The 21,053-nt window shown below is 47.7% G+C and overlaps 11 protein-coding genes across 11 annotated transcripts; 6 read left to right on the top strand and 5 right to left on the bottom strand.

Annotated features, from left to right (window-relative positions):
• Positions 1 to 605: 605 nt before the first annotated feature.
• On the top strand, positions 606 to 1,480 carry FVEG_13431 (hypothetical protein; the record flags this gene model as incomplete). The annotated part of the gene is made up of 3 exons (XM_018902803.1): positions 606 to 698; positions 749 to 820; positions 869 to 1,480. 3 exons carry the CDS (start codon positions 606 to 608, stop codon positions 1,478 to 1,480), a joined length of 777 nt encoding a protein of 258 aa, XP_018761624.1.
• Positions 1,481 to 2,237: 757 nt separating this feature from the next.
• On the top strand, positions 2,238 to 4,072 carry FVEG_13430 (GTP-binding protein YchF). Its single transcript, XM_018902802.1, has 9 exons — positions 2,238 to 2,573; positions 2,632 to 2,792; positions 2,849 to 2,910; positions 2,963 to 2,998; positions 3,047 to 3,153; positions 3,208 to 3,571; positions 3,621 to 3,826; positions 3,882 to 3,918; positions 3,976 to 4,072. Exons 1-9 carry the CDS (start codon positions 2,361 to 2,363, stop codon positions 3,993 to 3,995), a joined length of 1,206 nt encoding a protein of 401 aa, XP_018761623.1. The 5' UTR covers positions 2,238 to 2,360; the 3' UTR covers positions 3,996 to 4,072.
• A 1,402-nt stretch (positions 4,073 to 5,474) lies between these two features.
• Positions 5,475 to 6,540, bottom strand: FVEG_13429 (hypothetical protein). The gene has a single exon (XM_018902801.1). It carries the CDS (start codon positions 6,481 to 6,483, stop codon positions 5,581 to 5,583), a length of 903 nt encoding a protein of 300 aa, XP_018761622.1. The 5' UTR covers positions 6,484 to 6,540; the 3' UTR covers positions 5,475 to 5,580.
• A 1,037-nt stretch (positions 6,541 to 7,577) lies between these two features.
• FVEG_13428 (hypothetical protein) lies at positions 7,578 to 9,248 on the bottom strand (the record flags this gene model as incomplete). The annotated part of the gene is made up of 2 exons (XM_018902800.1): positions 7,578 to 8,040; positions 8,089 to 9,248. The coding sequence occupies 2 exons, from the start codon at positions 9,246 to 9,248 to the stop codon at positions 7,578 to 7,580; spliced, it is 1,623 nt and encodes a 540-aa protein (XP_018761621.1).
• A 514-nt stretch (positions 9,249 to 9,762) lies between these two features.
• Positions 9,763 to 11,167, bottom strand: FVEG_13427 (hypothetical protein; the record flags this gene model as incomplete). Its single annotated transcript, XM_018902799.1, has 2 exons — positions 9,763 to 11,019; positions 11,159 to 11,167. 2 exons carry the CDS (start codon positions 11,165 to 11,167, stop codon positions 9,763 to 9,765), a joined length of 1,266 nt encoding a protein of 421 aa, XP_018761620.1.
• A 1,074-nt stretch (positions 11,168 to 12,241) lies between these two features.
• On the top strand, positions 12,242 to 13,407 carry FVEG_13426 (alpha-N-arabinofuranosidase; the record flags this gene model as incomplete). Its single annotated transcript, XM_018902798.1, has 1 exon — positions 12,242 to 13,407. The coding sequence occupies one exon, from the start codon at positions 12,242 to 12,244 to the stop codon at positions 13,292 to 13,294; it is 1,053 nt and encodes a 350-aa protein (XP_018761619.1). The 3' UTR covers positions 13,295 to 13,407.
• A 29-nt stretch (positions 13,408 to 13,436) lies between these two features.
• FVEG_17522 (hypothetical protein) lies at positions 13,437 to 14,123 on the bottom strand (the record flags this gene model as incomplete). The annotated part of the gene is made up of 1 exon (XM_018906769.1): positions 13,437 to 14,123. One exon carries the CDS (start codon positions 14,121 to 14,123, stop codon positions 13,437 to 13,439), a length of 687 nt encoding a protein of 228 aa, XP_018761618.1.
• A 45-nt stretch (positions 14,124 to 14,168) lies between these two features.
• FVEG_17521 (hypothetical protein) lies at positions 14,169 to 14,549 on the bottom strand (the record flags this gene model as incomplete). The annotated part of the gene is made up of 1 exon (XM_018906768.1): positions 14,169 to 14,549. The coding sequence occupies one exon, from the start codon at positions 14,547 to 14,549 to the stop codon at positions 14,169 to 14,171; it is 381 nt and encodes a 126-aa protein (XP_018761617.1).
• Positions 14,550 to 16,148: 1,599 nt separating this feature from the next.
• Positions 16,149 to 16,848, top strand: FVEG_13424 (hypothetical protein; the record flags this gene model as incomplete). Its single annotated transcript, XM_018902797.1, has 3 exons — positions 16,149 to 16,281; positions 16,333 to 16,410; positions 16,466 to 16,848. The coding sequence occupies 3 exons, from the start codon at positions 16,149 to 16,151 to the stop codon at positions 16,846 to 16,848; spliced, it is 594 nt and encodes a 197-aa protein (XP_018761616.1).
• A 435-nt stretch (positions 16,849 to 17,283) lies between these two features.
• FVEG_17520 (hypothetical protein) lies at positions 17,284 to 17,730 on the top strand (the record flags this gene model as incomplete). The annotated part of the gene is made up of 1 exon (XM_018906767.1): positions 17,284 to 17,730. The coding sequence occupies one exon, from the start codon at positions 17,284 to 17,286 to the stop codon at positions 17,728 to 17,730; it is 447 nt and encodes a 148-aa protein (XP_018761615.1).
• Positions 17,731 to 19,646: 1,916 nt separating this feature from the next.
• On the top strand, positions 19,647 to 20,998 carry FVEG_13422 (hypothetical protein; the record flags this gene model as incomplete). The annotated part of the gene is made up of 2 exons (XM_018902796.1): positions 19,647 to 19,810; positions 19,867 to 20,998. 2 exons carry the CDS (start codon positions 19,647 to 19,649, stop codon positions 20,996 to 20,998), a joined length of 1,296 nt encoding a protein of 431 aa, XP_018761614.1.
• Between the last annotated feature and the right edge of the window lie 55 nt (positions 20,999 to 21,053).

Below are 21,053 nucleotides of genomic sequence, written 5' to 3'. Positions count from 1 at the left end.
TGAGTTTTACTTCCACCAATAGTGTGTCCCAATTGATTCCAGTATGTCACTTCACGTTTTCGCGTTTAAGCAAACAACGACCAGAGCCTTGGGTTTCGGCCGAGGTTGGAGTTTCATGATTGGCCGCTCTAACCGTCCCTACACCTTGACCCCAAAACTGTCTAGCGGGAGGCCAACAAGGAGAAAGCGCCTTTTTCGTATACCGCGTTGTTGACTCAACAGAGCGGCAATGTCGGCATCATGTCCAACAAGTCTTCAAACGCAAGCGCCAAGACAAGACCGATAGCGTTTGACGATTCTCTGAACTTGGAGAGATCGAGGGGGGGCAAGGTCTATTCTAAGATTCTGGGGTTGTCATCTCAAGTTAGACTTAACATACCCAGAATCGAGCAAGTATAAGAAGCTTAGCATCTTCAGCCCAAATCTTAATTTCTTCAACCAACTCACATTTCCTTCTTCAATCATCTGAGCTTAACTTTGCTTGACGCAAACGTTCCTTCTCTTCTCATCAACTTTCAAGGCTAGTCCTACCTTTTATTCTACATCACTCTCATTTTACCTGCCAGTCAGAAAAATCACTTCTACACCATCACTTTCAAGTCAAGATGTATTTCTCCAACGTTGTCGTCACTGTCCTTGCCGCTCAGGTCTTCTCTCAAGATAGCCGAGTTTCTCGCTCTAGCTTTGGACAGGTTGCTGTAAGTTACTTACCATGATCTTAATAGTTTAAAAAGCTAACAGGAAAAAGGCTTTGATGGCTGCTGCAGCTCTCCCTGCAGACGCTCTCGCTCTCCCCATCTTCAGCGCTGAGAAACGAGAGGTTAGTCGTATTGATATCCTTTGGAAGCACTTTATCTAACAAGAATAGCCTCATCACCAGGGCGGTCAGAACAACAACAACCAGGCCCAGGGAAACCAGAACAACAACCAGGCTCAGAACGTCAACAACAATGCCAATAACAATGCCAACGCCAATGCCAACGCCAATGCTAATGGATGCAACGCAAACAACAAGCGAGATGAGGAGCTTGTAGCTCGTCACCACCAGGGCAACCAGGGAGGCAACGCTCAGGGTAATGCTAATAACAATGCCAACGGCAACGGAGCTGCTGCCGCTGCCAACAACTGCAACAACAACAACAACGCTGCTGCTGCCAACAACAATGGTGCTGCTAACAACGGTAACGCCAACGGCAACAACAACAAGCGTGACGAGGAACTCGTAGCCCGTCACCACCAGGGCGCCAAGGGCAAGAACAGGAACGGCAAGAACAACAAGCGTGAGGAGCTCGTCGCTCGCCACCATCAGGGAGCTCAGGGCGGTAACAAGGCCAACGCCGCCGGCGCCAACCGCAACGGTGCCAACCGTAATCAGGCCGCCGCCGCCGCCAACAACGCCAACTGCAAGCGAGACCTTGAGGCTCGTCACCACCAGGGTGGCCAGAACAAGCAAAACGCTCAAGCCGCCAACTGCAACTAAGACGAAAAAAACTCATCAAAGTCTGTTGTAGGCTTGGACAGGTATCAGCAAGGCATGTAATGGTAGGTGTGAAGGGGGAGAGATTATGTCTTGGCTTGGAGTGATGGGGTCCTGGAAGTAATGGGCTGGCCCATGGATTCTGGTAATTAGAGTGCTAGTTAGAATAATAAGACTAGAGAGTTCGGTTCAACTTTGCTACGAGACCTGCTGGTGAATGATCTGATGTCTGATCCTAAGATCGTCCGAGCCTTTGCTATATTTAACTATTACTATGGATAACGGCGGCCTATAAGGTTAAGCTTTAGGCTGCGAACACAGATAATGAATGACAACACGATCTGAAGCTTTTCATCTCTTTGGAGAGATATCCTAAGTTTAGTCCCAAGGGGTGGCTTGACCGTGGCTAGAGAAATTCTGTGGCCGTGCTGGCCACGTTTCAACGTTGACTCGCTTCCTAACCGAAGCCGAGTTGGGCTTAGTCCTGTTTATTTACGGCATCTCCGCCCCTCCACTAAATCTTCAGGGTCCTTCACGTGATACCCCTCACGAATGCCTTTTGCCCTCGCAGAGCGATAGGAAGCCCTGTAGAGACTAGACTGGGGCGTTTCTTTACTTATAGTAATCGATATACGGTTACCTAGTAATGAATAAACTCACAGAATGCAATATTCAGCATTTTCTCGTATTTTCTTGAGGTTACAGCGTATCAACGTGGCTTTCGACTAACTGGCCAGAACACTCTACACCCATGTCTTTAAAGTGGGCTATCAGGCCACTTCTGAAAAGTCTTCCTCACAATCCCATCCCTTCAATCCTCCTCAAAACAAAAACACCAACAAGAAAACATCTCAACTCCAAACTTGGCAACTATTGATCAAAAATGGCTCCCAAGAAACCCGAACCCGTTATCGATAATGTCGTCGCCTTTGGACGAGTTCGCAAGAACTTGAAGATGGGATGCGTCGGTCTTCCTAATGTCGGAAAGTCGAGCTTGTTCAACCTCTTGACGGAGCAGAGTGCTGCGGCGGAGAATTATCCTTTTTGTACGATTGAGCCTAATGAGGCGAGATGTGCTGTTCCCGATGCGAGATATGTAAGTTGAGATTCTGTCAAATATCGGTGAGGGAGGAGCTAATATGAGTGATATTTAGGACTTTTTGTGTGATCTGTGGAAGCCTCCTTCTATGTACCCTGCTTATCTTCAGGTCACCGACATTGCTGGTCTGATCAAGGGAGCTTCTCAGGGAGAAGGTCTTGGAAATGCCTTCTTGTCCCATATCCAGGCCGTTGATGGCATGTTCCATATTGTTAGGTAAGGTCTGTCGAATAGAGTGGCAAGGAGCGAGGCTGACATGGCTTGTTCAATAGAGCATTCGATAATGATCAGGTCTTGCACGTCGACGACTCGATTGACCCTGTTCGGGATTTGGGTTGGTCCAGCATTTTATCTACAAGTGACTCAACTGACAAAGGTTCATTTAGACACCATCCAAAGCGAGCTCTGCAAGAAGGATCTAGGTATGTACATTCCCATCGACAACTAAACCAAACTAACACTGATCTCAGACATTCTCGCGAAGCAAATCGTGGCCGAGGAGCTAATCGTCAAGAAGGCTGGTGGCAAGTACAAGATGCTGCCTCTTTTCACTGAGACAACAACCAAGATCAAAGAAGTCAGTGAAAAGCAAATGGCAATCCGGAGTAGGAAAAGGACTAACAAGCAATAGATGCTGGAAAAGGACCAACCAGTCCGAGATGGAAGCTGGACACCCGCCGAGATCGCCCTCATCAACGAGAAGATCCAGCTCATCACCACCAAGCCCGTCATTTACCTCGTCAACTTGACAATGAAGGACTACCTTCGACAGAAATGCAAGTACCTCCCCGGTATTGCCAAGTGGGTTACTGAGCATGGTGGTACACCCCGCGATATCATTCCTTTTTCGATTGAGTTCGAGGAGAAGCTACACAGCTTGAAGGATGACCCTGATGCTCAGGCCGAGTTCCTCAAGGACATCAAGGTTAAGTCAAAGCTGGACAAGATTATCACCGAAGGATTCACAAAGCTCGGACTGCAATACTACTTCACAGGTTGGTTTAAATCTTGCGTGCGTATAATTGGATGCTAACTTGTATGCAGCTGGTGAGAAGGAGATTCGATGCTGGACTATTCCCCGGGGTTGCTTGGCACCACAAGCAGCCGGTGCTATCCACAGTGACTTCGAGAGAGGCTTCATCAAGGCTGAAGTTGTCGCTTATCAAGACTTCCACGATCTCTGCGAAGGACAAAAGTCCATGGGCCCCATCAAAGCAGCTGGCAAGTACCGCCAAGAAGGAAAATCATATGTAAGTGCGCGTAACGCGACTTAAATCACATAAAGCTCACTCTTGTTCTCCGCAGGTTGTTCAAGATGGAGATATCATCCACTTCCAGTTCAGTAAGCAATACCTCTCATCATGCCTTGTGTTCTGCATATGCTGACTGTCTTTTCTAGACGTTTCGAATAAGAAATAAGTCTATTATAGCTGTAGCGAGAAACTACTATAGTAAATAATGAAAAGGTTCCGATTTGCGTTTATTAAGTAACTTGCATATCTAAAAAATATATATAATATATTTATATACTAATATGATATGTTCAGTATCTGCCCTACATCTTTTAGGCAAATACTGCAATATTAGACTACACCTAACTAATACAAAGATCTATCATTACTGGCAGAAGAGCCCAGCAACGGCTAAGGTATTCTGATCAAGGCCCGGTGATAACTTCTGCTTGAAACCCCGATCGAAAAACTTTCCTCGTTACACTCTTCAGAATGCGTTACTCAAGGACTCAATGATAAGCAAAATGTCTGAAGTACGGCCCATATAAGAAGTAACTGGGAGACCTTAGCAACTGTAAATGACGCAGTAAATACTGCAAAATTTTAAAAGTTTCAGTGACCACTAAGAAATTGAAAAACTTCAGTCAGGTTCTGACCAGTACATCCCTCATCTCCTGCAGAATACCAACTTGCCATCCTCCACAGAACACAACAAATATTGCCGATTACACATTATTGCTTGTTCGTCTCGTTACAATGGCAACTGAAGTCGTCCGTGCCACATACGCCGAACAAAGCGCAATAGAGGATTTGTTGACAAGCGTCTTTGGTGAAAGAAACGCAACTGTCAAAGTAAAAAGCTTGTTGCTGATGTTCCAGGATGGTCATACAGTGGGAACACAGCAAATGCCATTGTACCCTCCCGAGCAATCTTGCCGAAGTTAGTGATCACCAAGTCACTTGCAACTGCAAGCTTTTGTTCTAACAGTGAGAGGCCGAAAAATAAAGGATAGGGGAAACAGCGAATGTGGAAGACTATGAATGAGCTGAGAGTTCCAGAACCAGTTAGATTGTCTGCCCCCTACAACTAGCTACTACCTGAACCATTATAAAGATACAATAAATTTCAAACTTGTCAAGTGCGACTTGACTTATTCCCAATAACTTAGGCTCAAGTCATCTTCACACCGTTCAACTTCTTGGGCCATATTCTCAAAGATCTCCCGGCACGTGCTAGGCGGATGGTCAACCCTGGCTAAAGCGAAATAATTAGTCCTTGGAGCTAGTTGAATATTCAGACTGTCGACTTGCTGTGCTTGTAGGGGCTCGCTCTTTTCCAGGTACTCTTTGAGACCACAGATTGTACTGGAGAAGATAAAACGTTCTGGGCAATATAAAAGCGCATAGAGCGGTGACTAGGTGGGTATGCTCCAGTCCGTCGAGACACTGGACCATCTTCCACTCGTCTTGGGACTCATTATTATAGCCCGTATTGTGAGGATTCTGAATTGTAAAATCTATAATGCAGATACTGATCTTGTATTTGCTCCTCTACTGGTGTTGCTTGGAGCGAGGATTCGCGATAATTCCGAGTCAGTACCTTAGGTAGTTAGTTGGCCTGACCAGTCGACTTTATTACCTGTGGCTATAGTGCTCAGTTAAAAATCTACTAGGCCAGTAGTTTGAATATCTGTCAATTACATATATGAATGAATCTGCTTGTATATCTATGATATTCAGTCCATTTCATTCAAACTGGACCATCCTTCCTTTCAGCTTGCTTCAACTAATGTCGCAGCCCACACATCCATTGTCTGCACCCTCTTACCATCCAGCCCTTCAACAGCTCTGATAACCGCTTCTCTACCACTCTTGACCACCATCCTAATTTTACTATCCGTGACATACTGCTGAATATCATCAAGGAAACTGTTACTTCTCACATCCCCAACTTCCCAGCCCCCATCTTGCAGTCCCGCATGCGGTATAATATCCGTCTCTTGCTCAATCTTCCAGCCAGCATCCTCGGCAATATTCTTGATATCAGGTGGACTCAGCAGACATCGGATATTCGCTTCGCTCTCTGGTCTTTGTGCTTCAAATGTAGCGCGTGTCATGGCGGCGAGCAAGTGAGGAACAGCAGCTGGCTCAGATGCCTTCATGGCGTACTCAGCAACGCAGACTCTATTCACCCGCCCCTTCAGCGCTTTGAGCATGCGAGTGAGGGTTTCTGGTACATCGAGATACCATAGACAGTGCACAAAGACAGCGTAATCCCACTTCTTGTCTCCTGTCTTCTTTAGAAAGTCTTCAAGTAGGGCCTGCCAGAATTTCACACGCCCGCCCAAAGCGCCTTGAGCGATATGTTCCTGTGCTTGGCCCAGAGTGTATGGTGCACCGTAATCAAGAGGTGCGGGGTCGATGGCGTCAATATGGCCATCTTCCCCAACGACATGCCCCAAGACGACAGTGCATGTGCCCTGACCGCATCCAATCTCAAGAATGCTGGATGAAGCAGGAATATGAAAAAACTCGAGGAGTTCAAGCCGGTGAGTTGTTTGATCAATCTCAATTTGTAGGGACTCTGGTGTTGATAGGGAGTGAGACGCTATTGATGGAGCGATTGACAAAGGCAATGCTTGCCATCTCTCTTGAGACGGTGTCTGAGCAGTCATATCGACGCAGGATCTGCAAACAACAAATGTCTCGACGTAAATTTTAGGTAAATGAATATTCAAGGGATTTGGACAAGGCATGGCAAAGCGGTGCAAGCTTACACTATTTATAAGTACCCAATAATCTTACTTGTGACTCATCTGTTATCAAAGACATCAACCTCCTTCCTATATAAGCAATCACCGTTGAATGCTCACAAAACGCCCAGGTCGTCGAAAACCATCGTGGCGGAAGAATATTTGGGCAACAGCGATATTTTACCAGTGGCCTACAAGCTACCTACGCTCACAATACAAGGTTGGATCTTGCTGCTTATGCCATGACCTTACATGCCTTTCAACGTTGGCTCTCCGTGCTGTGCCATCGCGCGCCATTTGATATTTGCATCCCGGAAAACTACAATACCATCTGATGGAGCCATGTTGTTCGTCTTGATAACGGGTGCGATCCTTCCTCAATGCAAAGCTTGCGCTGCACCCAGTCTCGGTGCATTTGAATGGCATTGTGTGTCTTCTAAGATGCGCGCTGTTTGCATCTGTTAGACTCGACACTCCAAATGGTACATGGAGGGGATACTTACCTTTACAGCGTTTTGACAGCAAAAGTAGCTGGACACTCGAGACATTGGTACGGACCTGGAGTAGGTACGCCACCGTGACTGTTGTCGTTTTCGCGAGAGCTGTGATTCTCAATAACATGTTCTTGCCGTGAATCTTCTTCGACTTGTGCGCTCTGTCCAGCAGGCTGAGGAGTAGTATTTGAACAACCCGAATCATAGGGAGGCAGAGGACCCGCGTTTCTGGACTGAGTCCAGTTCGGATCAATGAACTGGGGAGTTCGATGTTCGTGATAATGTTTGTGTTGATGAATTGAACTCTCTAGTTCAGGTGGTCCTGCCTGGTCTTGACTAGAGATAAAAGACCCCTACCTGGGAGAAGGACTTGGTCACCAAGGGAGGAGATAGAATACTGGGAAAGCGTTAAAAATGTAGAGTTTCTGGACTCAGTGATCAAACAGGTCGGAATTTCAGATAGCAAGATTGAGCGTCTAATACTAATCTATAACACAATTTCTTTTCCCCTTTTCTCTATCCCTACGATGACTGTTGAAGGCCGACGCCCTGCAACTTGAAACCCTCCACAAAATTCACCGGAGGAGTGTACGCCTTCTTGCCGTGCGTAACATACGCAATGGCGGCGATGATGATAACGCCAGCCCATATCAAAGGCGCCCAGTTCGCTGAGGCAGTATCGACGGGCAAAGTTAACGGGAAGCAGCAGAGAATGACAATGAACAAGCTGTAAAGCACAGAAAACGCGTTGATCGCCAGTCCAACCCGTCCCAGACTCCACCGAGCAGAAGGTAGCTGTTCACCTCTGATGCGCTTGAGGAGTACACAGCCAATGCTAAGAAGGTATGTGCTCATGATGCCGAGTGTTGAAAGCGAGACCAAAACAGTGAAGGCGACGTCGGATCCGATTTGGATGAGACTGAGGAGAGCAGCACCGATGGACATGAGGTAGACTGCGTTGAAGGGCATGTGCCACTTCTTGTCCCTGGCAAGCTGTTAGCTGGAGATATACGAACTTGAGGTGAAAACTTACATATGGCCAATCCACTGAGAACCAGGAAGTCCCTTATCTCTCGCAAACGCCCACGTCTCGCGAGCGCATGTCGCAAGAGTCGTGATGTTACCAAGATAGACCAAGAGCCAAAGAATTACGTTGAAGAAAAGGTTGAGGCCCTGAGATCCGGTGCGATCGAACAGAGCGATAAAGGGCCAGTCTGCCTCGATGATTGCGTCAAGAGGGCCAATGCAGAAAAGCATGGTGATGAGCATGATGAACCCAAAAAAGACGTTACCAACGTATGACCACCAGATCGCCCTCGGCACAACGATCGACGCGTTCTTGACCTCTTCGGAGAGATGGACGATACTGTCTGAACCGAAGCAGCACCAAAGAACGTAGATCTGAGATGAAATGTAGGCAAAGCCCATGTTATCCCATCCACTCTGATCAGTAAACTGCAAAAACACATCGTGCGCATCATTCTTGTCGCAAAGAACCCAGAGAGGGATCATGACTGCGAAAAATCCCAAAAGATGACCAATCAAACTCGCTGTCTCGAGCTGCGGAAAGAAAGCTGTACCCCAAGTGTTGAACGCGATGGTGACAATGATAACAGCCCACATGATCAGCGCAATCTGCCACGTCGTAAACGCAAAATCAGGCTTCGTAACGTTGATACAAGCCTGCACCTGAAAAGCGATAGTGTAGCAACTACTCGCAAAACTAGCCAGCCATCCCAACGTCGTCATCCACCCCGAAGCATAAGACAGAACCTTTTGATACTGGGGCGGCGAAAACTCGCTAACCCAGTGATACTGCCCACCCGATGTAGGCGCCATAGAAGCCATCTCCGCCAAGCTCGCAACAACAGCAGAATACGCAATGGTCGTTGTGACAAAACACCAGAAAACACCAGCATATCCACCGTTCGTGAAACCAGGCGCAAGAGAAATTAGCACAAATTCCCACGTCGCCATGTAAATAGCCACAAAGCCAATTGACGACCATAGCGAAAAGGTTCGTTTGAACTGCTGCTTCTTGCCCAGGCGCTGCATGTCCAGGTGGTCTTGGTGATCGTTGCGGAAGCCATCTTGGTCGAGCTCTGTTTCTTCGGGGAGGAGTTTGTTCGCTTCTTTGGAGGGACCGACGGCGGCGGAGGGGTCTGTCGATGACTTGGATGAGTCGTCGGCCATTTTTACGATTGCGAAGGGACAGCGAGGATGAGGAGAAATTTAGGATGTAGAAATTAGAAGTGGCGAGGACTATTTATTAGACTAGGTCTTACAGGGGAAGAGATTGAGCTTTATCCTTATCGAAGCCACCGATGGGCGCCCCGCAGGTACAGATCAGTACTTTCATGCGTTATGGGTGACTAGTGAAATATTTGCAGTTGCTTAATGCGTGAGAGGTAGTGCTAGGTACTGTTGACCAACCAATTTCAAGTCGGAGGCGGCCCGAAGGTCTAGATCCATTAAAATGCGTTACACTAAGATCAAACAAACGTAGATCGTCCGAAGCTGCGGGTCTGCTAAGGCTGAAACCGCTATATGAGGAAGCTGGCAAACAGTCGCGGTTTCATTGGCTTTCTGCTCAGGTGAATATCATCTCCATTACCAACTGAGGCTCCCTTCTTAGCATTGAATGGCATTTCTATAGAGCTGGCGCATTACACATGAAGAGGATCGGTGCATTCACCAACCCAGCGATTTAAGCACTCTCTAGCCTGGCCGCATCTCTACTCTTCACTTTCTCAATGATCCGCACCAGTGGATTCTTCCTCGCCTCTTCTAGGGCTTCTCCTCCAATCTCCATTTTTGATCCACTCATCAAACTCTTCAGATATTCCTTCACCTCCTTACTCCTCTGCCAAGGCTGATCCTCAAACTTCAGCGCTGAATCGAACGAATCACGTTTTGAAGCTGGAGTCTTGACGAACGGGTCCGCGCCCTTCTCAATTAGAAACTCGACAATTTCCCAGTTTTCATGGCGAGCAGCGCTTGAAAGCGCTGTACCGCTTGAATAGGTCCTTGCGTTGATCTCAGCGCCGTAGTTCAAGGCCATTTCCATCAGAGGTCTCCAGTCTTCTTGCGCGCCAGGGATTGAATGGCAGTGTAATCTTTTTATAGTTCCATGGAGTGGACGTGAGTATTGTGGATGAGCGCCATGCTCGAGAAGCATCCGCACCACGATCATTAGGCTCTTCTCAATTGCGAGGTCGAGCGCGAGTCCTGATGTACGGTCCATTGGTGGAGTGGCTTTCTCTCCCCAGTCCTGTAGCCTTCCGTCCTTGAATGGGGCCAGATCAGGATCTGCGCCATGTTCAAGGAGAAAGCGAGTGATGTCCACGTCTTGGACACAGTGGTTTATGGCAACTCCGAAATGCCCGTCGCGACTGGGTATTTGCTGATTAGGGTGATACCCATGCTGAACGCACAGTTCAAATAGCGGGAGGGAGAGGTTATCGCAAGCTTCTCTCACCACTTCACCATTCAGAGGCGTCCATCTTTCATCGAGCAAATATCGCACTACGTCAATCTGATTCGCCCTCGCTGCGTATACCAACCCGTCTTGCAGATCTAATTGTTGGAGCTCTTCTATCCGTTCCCCTTCTTCTGTCCAAGACTTGACCTCATCAAGCAGGCCCTTATCGCAAGCCACCATAAAAGGTCTTATACTCTCGTTGCTATGGTTTTCAGCCCTGTTAAGTAGTACACTTGTACTACATCCTGGAAGAGGAGGTGGTAGGGGAGGAAGGTTGAGATGCTCGAAGTAGCTGTATATGATGAGCCTCAGCGGTTCCTTCGACGCGTCGCTTCTAGCATTGTCTCTGTCCACGATATCTTCAAAGGCTTGCGCGTCTGTCTGACTCCAGTCCCTGGAGTGGCGCGCGTGGAGTTGTTTGAGTTTTGCCTCATCTTCTTGGGTTCGCTTGAATAACTGAGGCTGATATGGCGGGATAGGTCTCTAAGTAGTATCTCGCGAACCGAAACGGATATAATAGTATAGAGCCGGTTTACGGCCAGGGCGACGCATATGACGGCTTGTGTATGTCATCTTTGGTGCTATTTAGCCTTGGGTTGATCGGGTCTGGATTATCGCATACGTATTCCATTTTGCCGCAAGGAATCAGCTCATGAAGTTCGTGTTGATACCTCAGGCGTCATATTGGTTGGTTGCCTAAAGCACGTCCCATGTTGTATCATGTATATTGCCATTATCCCTCTTGGCCCCCAATTAATGTTTGTGTAACTATGATTATTTTAATTTTGCCGCAAGAGAAGCAATCGCCGCGTGCTGTGCCTTAGCTATTGCTCCTCTGAATTGAGGCGAATACGATACCTGCATTCGGAGCATTTGCCCCAGGTCCACTACATCTTGGATCGTTGACGCTAAGACTCGATGCATGTTTCACATGGCATCAATCAACGACCGGATAGTACGGCCGGATCTTTCGGTGCATCTCGAATGTCATCTCGTTCGTAAACTAGCCTTTAACGTAAAACAGCATGATATTGACTTTTTGCTCTCCCAGGGTCCAGTGTATCTGACCTTCTAGATGCATTACGCAAACATGGGAGGCAACCTCCATTAACGTAGCATCGAGCACCTTGGCCATGTCCTGCTTATAAGCTGAATGGACCGGTAATCTGGTACCCAGTGGGGCTAAAGCTAAGCGCACCAGTCCATGACACGACCGCGCATGCACTGTCTTCCGTATTGGTCTATATTCCTGACGATCCCCTGGTCAAGTATAAACTCAAATAGACTATTTTCTCACTGACATCAACACAATACTACGTGAATAATTCTTCCGTTTAGGCACAAACCTTTCCGTGGACGGGCTTACGCTTGGCGGTGTGTTTTGTCGCCCCCAGCTGCTTAGTTGAGGGCGCGGTGCAGCATGACAAAGGGTTTATATAGAAAACAATCCAGTAAACTCTATTAAAATTGGTTTTATCCGGCGGTCCAATCCTGTGCCAAGAGTGTACCCCGCAAACCCCAGTGTTTCCAGGGGGAATAGCCTGATTTATCAAGGGCACAAACTTTGTTGAGGTCATCATCACGGCAGTTGGTAACGCAGTGGAGAACTAGGTATAAAAGACGAGGCCGCGATCCACGATAATTTGGTTCATCAGGCTCTTGTTCAATCTTGTCAATTAAGAATTAGGTTCCACAGTTCGCTACGATGCAGCTCAAGTTTCTGTCTTCAGCATTGTTGCTGTCTTTGACCGGCAATTGCGCTGCGCAAGACACTAATGATATCCCTCCTCTGATCACCGACCTCTGGTCTGCGGATCCCTCGGCTCATGTTTTCGAGGGCAAACTCTGGGTTTACCCATCTCACGACATCGAAGCCAATGTCGTCAACGGCACCGGAGGCGCTCAGTACGCCATGAGAGATTATCACACCTATTCCATGAAGACCATCTATGGAAAAGATCCCGTTATCGACCATGGCGTCGCTCTGTCAGTCGATGATGTCCCATGGGCCAAGCAGCAAATGTGGGCTCCTGACGCAGCTTACAAGAACGGCAAATATTATCTCTACTTCCCCGCCAAGGATAAAGATGAGATCTTCAGAATTGGAGTTGCTGTCTCCAACAAGCCCAGCGGTCCTTTCAAGGCCGACAAGAGCTGGATCCCCGGTACTTACAGTATCGATCCTGCTAGCTATGTCGACACTAATGGCGAGGCATACCTCATCTGGGGCGGTATCTGGGGCGGCCAGCTTCAGGCCTGGCAGGATCACAAGACCTTTAATGAGTCGTGGCTCGGCGACAAAGCTGCTCCCAACGGCACCAACGCCCTATCTCCTCAGATCGCCAAGCTAAGCAAGGACATGCACAAGATCACCGAGACACCCCGCGATCTCGTCATCCTGGCCCCCGAGACAGGCAAGCCCCTTCAAGCAGAGGACAATAAGCGACGATTTTTCGAGGGGCCCTGGGTTCACAAGCGCGGCAAGCTGTACTACCTCATGTACTCTACCGGCGACACGCACTTCCTCGTCTACGCGACTTCCAAGAACATCTACGGTCCTTATACCTATCAGGGCAAGATTCTCGACCCTGTTGATGGGTGGACTACGCATGGAAGTATTGTTGAGTACAAGGGACAGTGGTGGTTGTTCTTTGCGGATGCGCATACTTCTGGAAAGGATTATCTGAGACAGGTTAAGGCGAGGAAGATCTGGTATGACAAGGATGGCAAGATTTTGCTTACTCGTCCTAAGATTTAGACTTGCGCGTGCGAGTGAACTTTCTCTTCTTCGGATTGGAGGATAGTTATGAGTAAATGTTTGTGTAAATAGCCAATATTATGAGTGGAGTCGCTTATTTCTCATTCGACAGCAAGGCTAGTCCCTAACCATGTACATTATGCTATGATGTCTGTAGCGATTTCCAGTGCCTTACTAAATGATCCGCAAAAGGTCCTGACCTTTTATAATTCCTCTTTCCGTTCTCGCTACAGAACGGGCAGTTGTAATAGTTATCTCTGTCTCTGAAACCAGCCAGAGTAAATGGCATGTCCCCTGCAGCAAGGATCCTCTCAAGATATTCTGCCAAAGGCGTTGGAATCTCATAGAATGTAGTCCCAGCCTTTTTGTCACTCGGTATCCGACACATACCATTATTCTGATTCACGTCACCAGGAGTTGTCATGCTGTTAGTAGGCTGCGACTTCAGACTCGGGGCTGCCTTCTCGTGAGGATTTGGATCATAGTGGATCGGCTGGAATGGGTCGAGACTCTTATCTGAGGCTGGGTATGATACTTGGCTTGCTCGTCGGCTACTCTGGGGAGTATGAAAGACAGGCGACTCAGCTATGTCGTCGCCAAATGAAATGATTGGGGGAAGAACCCTTGGCGACTCTGAACGGTTGCTTCGGGTTGTCGGAGAAGTCGTGAAGGGGGAATAATAACCGTCTTGTGGTGTTCTTTGGTGGCTTGGTGGTAAGTGAGATATGTATCTCGGATGAGATGGGTTGATGTTGTCTGCAGATGCCCGACGGATAGGTGGTAGGCAGAGGGCATCCCGAAGTCTCTCCGCCCGGTTCTGAACCTCCATTTCTTGAACCGATGGAGGCGAGGACGAAGTTCCAGGGTGTCGGTCTCAACGATGCAGCTTGGTTTTCAGTTCTTGTATAATCATGCTGAGATGTAGGAACCCAAGGCGTATTCTTTTGTTGCTATAAACCTCATTAGCATGATACTCTGCATGTGGGGCCTGAGCACTGACCAAATGGCGGTAGATGCTTGTCTTCTCTATCAACTTGGATCCCTCATATTCTGGATATACTTCAGACCATGCTCGTAACGATCTCTCGACTTGAGGCCGTCCAATGATCCCGATGATATCGTGACACATTGTGGTGATAATCAGCCGCATTTCCTCCTCATTCTGCGCCGATTGAGCATGCGCAACATCTCCGCGGCACTTGGCGACAGCCTGTTCGATAAGCCTCACCCGATCCAGCCATTCATCGGTCGACATGTTTGCCTTTGATTACCATGAAACACGATACATCTCATGTTTGAACGGAGGGAGAGAGTCACAAGAACGATGTTTGTGAAAATCATGTGAAGGGCGCTGTTGACAGGCCTTGGAAATTCTGCTTAGTGACTCGAAAGTCGGGCAGCGCTATTGCTTGCCGAACCTCGGAGGCATGGGCGAATAGCTGCTATGCGGCTTAAATAGTGGCTGTCAAAAATTCATGATTCCGCTGTAAACTACTTAGTTCGCGCGAGGGCGCGTATTCTGGTTGGCCGATGTAAAAAGGGCAGAGTATTCAGCTGATGGCGGGTAGATCGGATAAACCGGATTATGACGTTGCAAGGTGATATGTAAGCATAATATTCTTATATCTTATGGTGAAATAGCTAGTGACATTTTACAAATGATACTTGGAATATCTAGTGCTGCTAGGTGTCTTCTGTTCTGAGGTAAGTATCGAGAGTGACCAGTTGCTTCACCTAAATACTTGACTAAGCTACCCGGTAGTGCGGGTTTTGACGAGGTCACAAGCTTTAAAGTCATTCTAATCGATCTTACTTCATAATTTCCCATCACTCAGAAACTAACATTAAGAAACTGGTCACTTCTTAGTGAATTTTAGATGCTACCGACTCTTTAAAAGCAGCAGTTGAAGTCAAATAGTGAGAATGATGACAATATCCCGAGATCCCGCGGGATCTTAAATTCATTCACCGAGATTGCCAACTCCCACTAAGATAGGCGAACGTCTATAGTGGAGTTAATTGCCGAAAGGGGAAAAGACAGCCACCAGTCAGAGCTTCGTAAATGGATCACAATGTATTCCGCTTTCGCGGAACGAGATGCTGTGGCAGGTAAAGCACCCATTGTGGCTGGCTTTGTTCGCGCCTTGAGGCCAAGCAGGCCGACAACGGAGAAAACTCAGCCAAAATTACAAAGCAACAATTTGAACATTTCGATGTTCAAAGAAATAAGTCACAGCTTTGTGTAGTTTTTTCCAGGATCAAAAAGTGTAATTCGCATTGCGCTGAGGCAATAGATGACATGTGTGCGGGACGATTAGATAGGGTCACAGCTTGGGGCATGTTAAGGAGTACAAAAAACAGCACATAAGAACTGACTATCTTTAAGTAGTCCTTAACGATGTTCGCTTTACCAGGACAACTGCAAATGTCTAGCCGCAATTGGCGGGCGGGGTTCATCGTGGCTGGCTGTACTATCTGCCCGAAGTTGGTCTGGGCCAAGCACTAACGTAAAAGGCTGAGCAGACTATTGAACAATGTACGCCATGTCTCTCACTATGCGCAGAAAGACTGCAGTCATAGGCTGGTAAAGTTCGATAGCTACCACGAGGTGGCTATAATCAAACGCCTGCCTATGTGTGTTTCTCAGGAAGTGTTGCGAACTATAGTAGACTGCATAAATGTAGCCAGCTGAGCGCCCATTGACAGTCTAGACTTCTTCGCTTCTCTAAAGCTCTCTACCTTTTAGGTATAAAAGGCAATTGTATTCCGCGTGTTCATTTCTTCGAGCCATAGAAAACAACAAACAGCCTTTCATTGTACTTCCCCATAGAAAGTACAACAAATCTTTGCCAAAATGACAAACTATTCTCTGCTAGTTGAGGTTCCAGGGCAAAGGACCCTGCAGCAACTTGCACAGCAAGGCAACAGACTCTGCTTGGGTTTCGGAGTTGGAAATGACCAACCTAATGTCATTGCGTTCAGCTCAAGTAAGGTTAGGTGCTCATCTATTTGAACCTGCACTGACTACTGCAATCAAGGCCTTGCACCTAATATCCAAACCCAGTGGAGTGATGACTATGCTATTGCTGCTACTCAATCCAGCTTCATGCCAGGAGGTATCCAGGTCCTCGGATCCACAACTTAGAGTCAATCTGCTAATCAGCCCTCCAGCACAAGTTCAGGCGTCGACTGAACCCGAGTCTATCAGTCCTGGTCAGGCCTACACCTTGAACCCTGATTTTACAGGCAGTGTCGGTGGTGGTGGACCTCAAGGAGGTTTCCGCTTCAACAACCAGGCTGACAGGGCTTCCCCCGTCCTCTACAGAGCAGTGGGATTCGAGAGGTCTCCCATCTACGTCGGCTCCTCGCAACTCCCGAGAGGCGCCAGTCAGGAAATCCAGCCCGGTAACAAGGTGACCGTCTGGTTTCAGCCCAATGGGTCCACTGGAACCATGATCGATGGATTTTATTCACAGCCCTTTGAAATTGACATGTCGGAAAGGACTAACGCCACAGTCGTCTTTAGTGACGATTTCAGGTGGTCGCTTCAGTAGTAAATACGATGGTGGGCACAATCAGCCGTTGACTCGGACGCTTAGCGTCTTGATCTAGGAATTGTGAAAGTGTTTTCATTCAAAAGACATATTCTGTTACTAGCTGATTGCTTGCTTCATGTAAGAGTTGAAGTGAAGTCATGTTATTGTTACATCGGGGTAATAATTGTCGTATTCACGGGGAAATGAGAGGAATCTCGACCGTGTGAGCGGACAAATAACCCTCCGAAGTCGTTAACGTCATAGCTGAAACGGCCTGCGTCGGTCATTCATATGCGCCGACCCGCGTCACAAAGTAATAGCTTCCTAAGAACGGGATATGAATTAATTATTATATATAATGCTAATAGCAGACTCTCAATGCATAATAAATCCCATCTCAAACCAGAATACAATTCCCAATTGTCATTACTGCTCAAATACATCACATTCGAAATGCGTGAAATCCAGGAATCGATCACAATTTCAGCACCTCCATCACAAGTATGGCGCGTATTAATGGATTTGGACTCTTGGCCAAAATGGAACACCTTTGTCACATCAATCGAAGTACAAGCTCCGCATAACGAACTCGCCGTTGGGAGCAAACAGACCATCACCATCGACAAAACCCAATCGTACACCAATGTCGTATCGGTATTACAGCCTGAAAAGGAACTTCGGTGGAACGGCAGTATCTTAACACCCATAATCTTTGACACGGAGCACTGGTGTTGCCTAGAAGTTGTCGAGGATGGACGATCAACACGATTTACGCAAGGAGAGCGCTTTTCTGGCATCCTGGCACCAATAGCTGCTGCGGCAGGGAAGTTGAACGAACTACAGGAAGGATATGTAAGGATGAATCGAGACCTGAGGAAGGTTGTTGAGGAGAGCAAATAGGTATGGGCCTGGTAGATTTATTAGTTCTCTCCAGTTTCTGTGTGCCTTGTTTTGAGAGCAGATCGGCATTTTTCTTACTACGGCAATGCGCGTTGGTGGAGGGCCTCAATATTAGGCAAGGCAGAAATGCATGTTACACAAATTAGCCGCAGCGCTTAGAAATATCCTGTTATTGGCCATGAGATAAACTCGCCGGAAATAAAAGTCCTAGAGCCTGGTTTCTCAGCGTGATCAAATTGCGCGAATATGATCTGACTCTTCACAACCATTATTCTCTAGCTCAGCTAGAACTAACCGCTTCCACATCTACCGATATATTACCTACCACGCATAATCCAGTTGAAACGGATAGTGCTTGACAGAGACCGATAATAAGAACTTTCCAACACCCTCCGAATGTATCAGAGCCAGCGTTTCGCTGTTGCCATGAACCCCAGCCAAATGCTACCGTGGTCCCTGGCCATAACTCGTTTGTTCATTCCAGGGTGTTTGGCTGCAGAATTCGGCGATGATTTCGCCAATAACCTATTCACAGACTTGGCGCCATAAGTCAACCGTCCAGGTTAGACTTATGATACTAATCTCCGCTCAAGACTTATTGCCCTCTTCGGAGAAAGAGTTACTATGCATTACATGAGCTAAGCCACTGGCTGGGCTGACAGCTTTACTTTTGCGATGGCACCCCTTGGAATCCTCACCATTATTGTCAGCGCTATTTGAGTTGGAGGGCCATCGTGGCTAAAGGCGATTATTGGCAGAGCGAGGGAAAATTTAGCAGCTGCTGAGGTCGAGCTGAAGTCTTCGACTTCTCGAGACGTATGTCAGCTATGGAATGGCTCTGAGATTGTCCGCAGCCTTGGATCACCTCCAGTAAGAGAATTTATTCTTCTGCTCCCCGAATTTCGGGGACCTCAGGAATCTCAGGAATCTCGAGAACCCCGGGAAGATATCTCTTCTGGTAATGGATTGTTCGAGTTCGAGTGCAAAACCAGCGAAGCGGCTGTGAATGATGGTTGCTTGACTACTAGTAAATCACGCCGACATATTTAGGAAAGGGTCTAAATTGTAGATAAGATGAGAGAAGTGGAGACGCGGAAAAGGGAAAGAGTGCGCATAGTCCAGGCAGAAGTGAGTACCCATCACGCCGGACTAGCCTAACTGAAGCTTCGCGAACAATACCGATCTGAAAGGTTCACAAGATATCGAACTCAAGGAATTGAACGAACCAAACAAAGTCATCATCATTTATAACGAGTCAACCTCTGCACCAAAAATATCGCTCAATGTTCATCCTCAACAGCGGCACGAAGTACGAATGGCTGCAATCCTAGGCACTCTCCTCCAAGTAGGAGTTTTCATCTATGCTGGGTTCGCAACATACTATTATACCATGAGGTTCCCAAAGGAGGAGAATAAGCCTGTATCGAACTACGCGTTTCCATGCACAGTGACTGGCACAATCTTCTTGGTGACCGGACTACTACTCTGTGTCGACGTAGTGGAGAAAAGGACTACAGAGGAACATCGAAAGCCACGGACCGGCTATAAGGCCTACACAACTTGGGTGCAACGCGAAGCGACTGTTGGGGATCAGGTCTTCAGATCCTTCGGAATTTCTCTGATCTGAGCAGAAAGGAGATCATAACATCACGCCGTGACAAGGATCCCAAGAAAGATGCCGAGGTTTCGTTCGTCGACAAAGCTGTTCAACTCATTTGCTACGTACCATTACAGCTCTGGAGTTGTTTAAAAAGGTGGAAGAAAAGAAGACGCCTGCCTCGACCCAGAACATGGTACGATCATCTAAAACAACACTCGGGGCATTTCCCAGCATTTCTGGGTACGTCATACAATTAGTGGGATTGCACGACGTGCACTGGTCTGTTTCTATTGTCCAGCTGGGGGCGGTTGTATCGATGACAGCTGCTCGAGCTGCCATTCGCCGAGGGCTTGCGATCTCCCCGAGAGTTCAATCTTTATTCCAGAACTTTGAGTTAGAGTGGCTTGCCTCTACTATTGCTAGCACAAATGGAGCCGTTGGAAAGTACCTGCAACCGATACCCCACCTTGGACAAACTGGGTCATTTTAGGCAATGAAGACGTACAGCTTGACTCCTCAAATGACGCAAGAGACAGCACAGAAGTATACGCTCGTTCTAGTGACGTACAGCATCACGATGGGAGCCAAGAGGGCGATGTCGATGATAGTGATGAGACAAACGATGAGGACAGTGAAGACGGAAGCGAAGATGGCAGCGAAGAGGAGATTGAAGACAACAGTGATAAAGACGATGACAGAGAAGGGCATGAAGCTGACAGTGGAAGGGATCCAGAGGAGGGCCGCGGTGAAACTAGTAGCAACATCGGTACTCACAGCGATGGAGTTGGCGACGCCAGCACCAATAATCGTGGCCATGTCGCGTCGAGTAATGATTTTGAGGCGCTACATAAGAATCAGAAAGGGAGCGCGAATGAGAGCAACGATACACATCCCACGAACAAGATCAATTCTAAGGCACAGACAGTCATGATCTTGCGGTCTCACTTTGATGTGGAAGACATCTGTATCGGCGTTACGGATGCGAACCGCGGTGAAAGTAGCTTACAAACCATCGGCTTCTTCCTGAACTTGCTACCCCTTCGCTTCAACGTCCAGAAAGATGTGAAGTTCTCAGATCTTGTCGCAAAGACAGCCCAACACTGTCGAACAGCGCAAGCCAACATGGAAGTTCCTTTTGATGTCATCCTGGACAAAGCAAATGTTGTTCGCGAGCCAACTAGTACCCCAATCTTCCAAGTGGCCATCAACTATCGACAAGGAAAGTTCTCCAAGATCCCACTTGGTGGAAGAAACCTTGAGTTCAAGGATGGCATTGAGGCTCAAAGTCCTTACGATCTTGCATTCAGTATTACGCCTAACAACGACACGACTTATGTACAAATTGTTGCAAGAGAGGATCTGTATACAAGAGAAGGGACCGACACCCTCTTATCAGCATACATGGCACTACTGCACGATGCATCGCGAGATGTGAGCAAGTGCCTGGGAAGCATCAACCTTTACGATCAAGTCGGCATCGACAAGGCACTATCGCTTGGGTACGGGGATGTCGTGGACTACGATTGGCCCTCGACGCTAACAGAAAAGGTGGACGAGACTATCAAGAGGTACCCTCATGATGTCGCTGTCAAAGATGGCACTATTCAACTGACCTACGGAGAGGTTGCCGCCAAGGTCAACGGCCTTGCCTCTATCATCCAGTCTTAACTCCGGCCTGGTTCACGGGTGGCTGTTCTCTGTGAGCCGACCGCGTCTTGGATCA

This window comes from Fusarium verticillioides, chromosome 8 (genome assembly GCF_000149555.1).
Source record: "Fusarium verticillioides 7600 chromosome 8, whole genome shotgun sequence".
In the NCBI taxonomy this organism is placed as follows: Eukaryota; Fungi; Ascomycota; class Sordariomycetes; order Hypocreales; family Nectriaceae; genus Fusarium; species Fusarium verticillioides.
The sequence above is the reverse complement of the archived record's forward strand: the minus strand, read 5'-3'. Positions and strand labels throughout refer to the sequence as shown.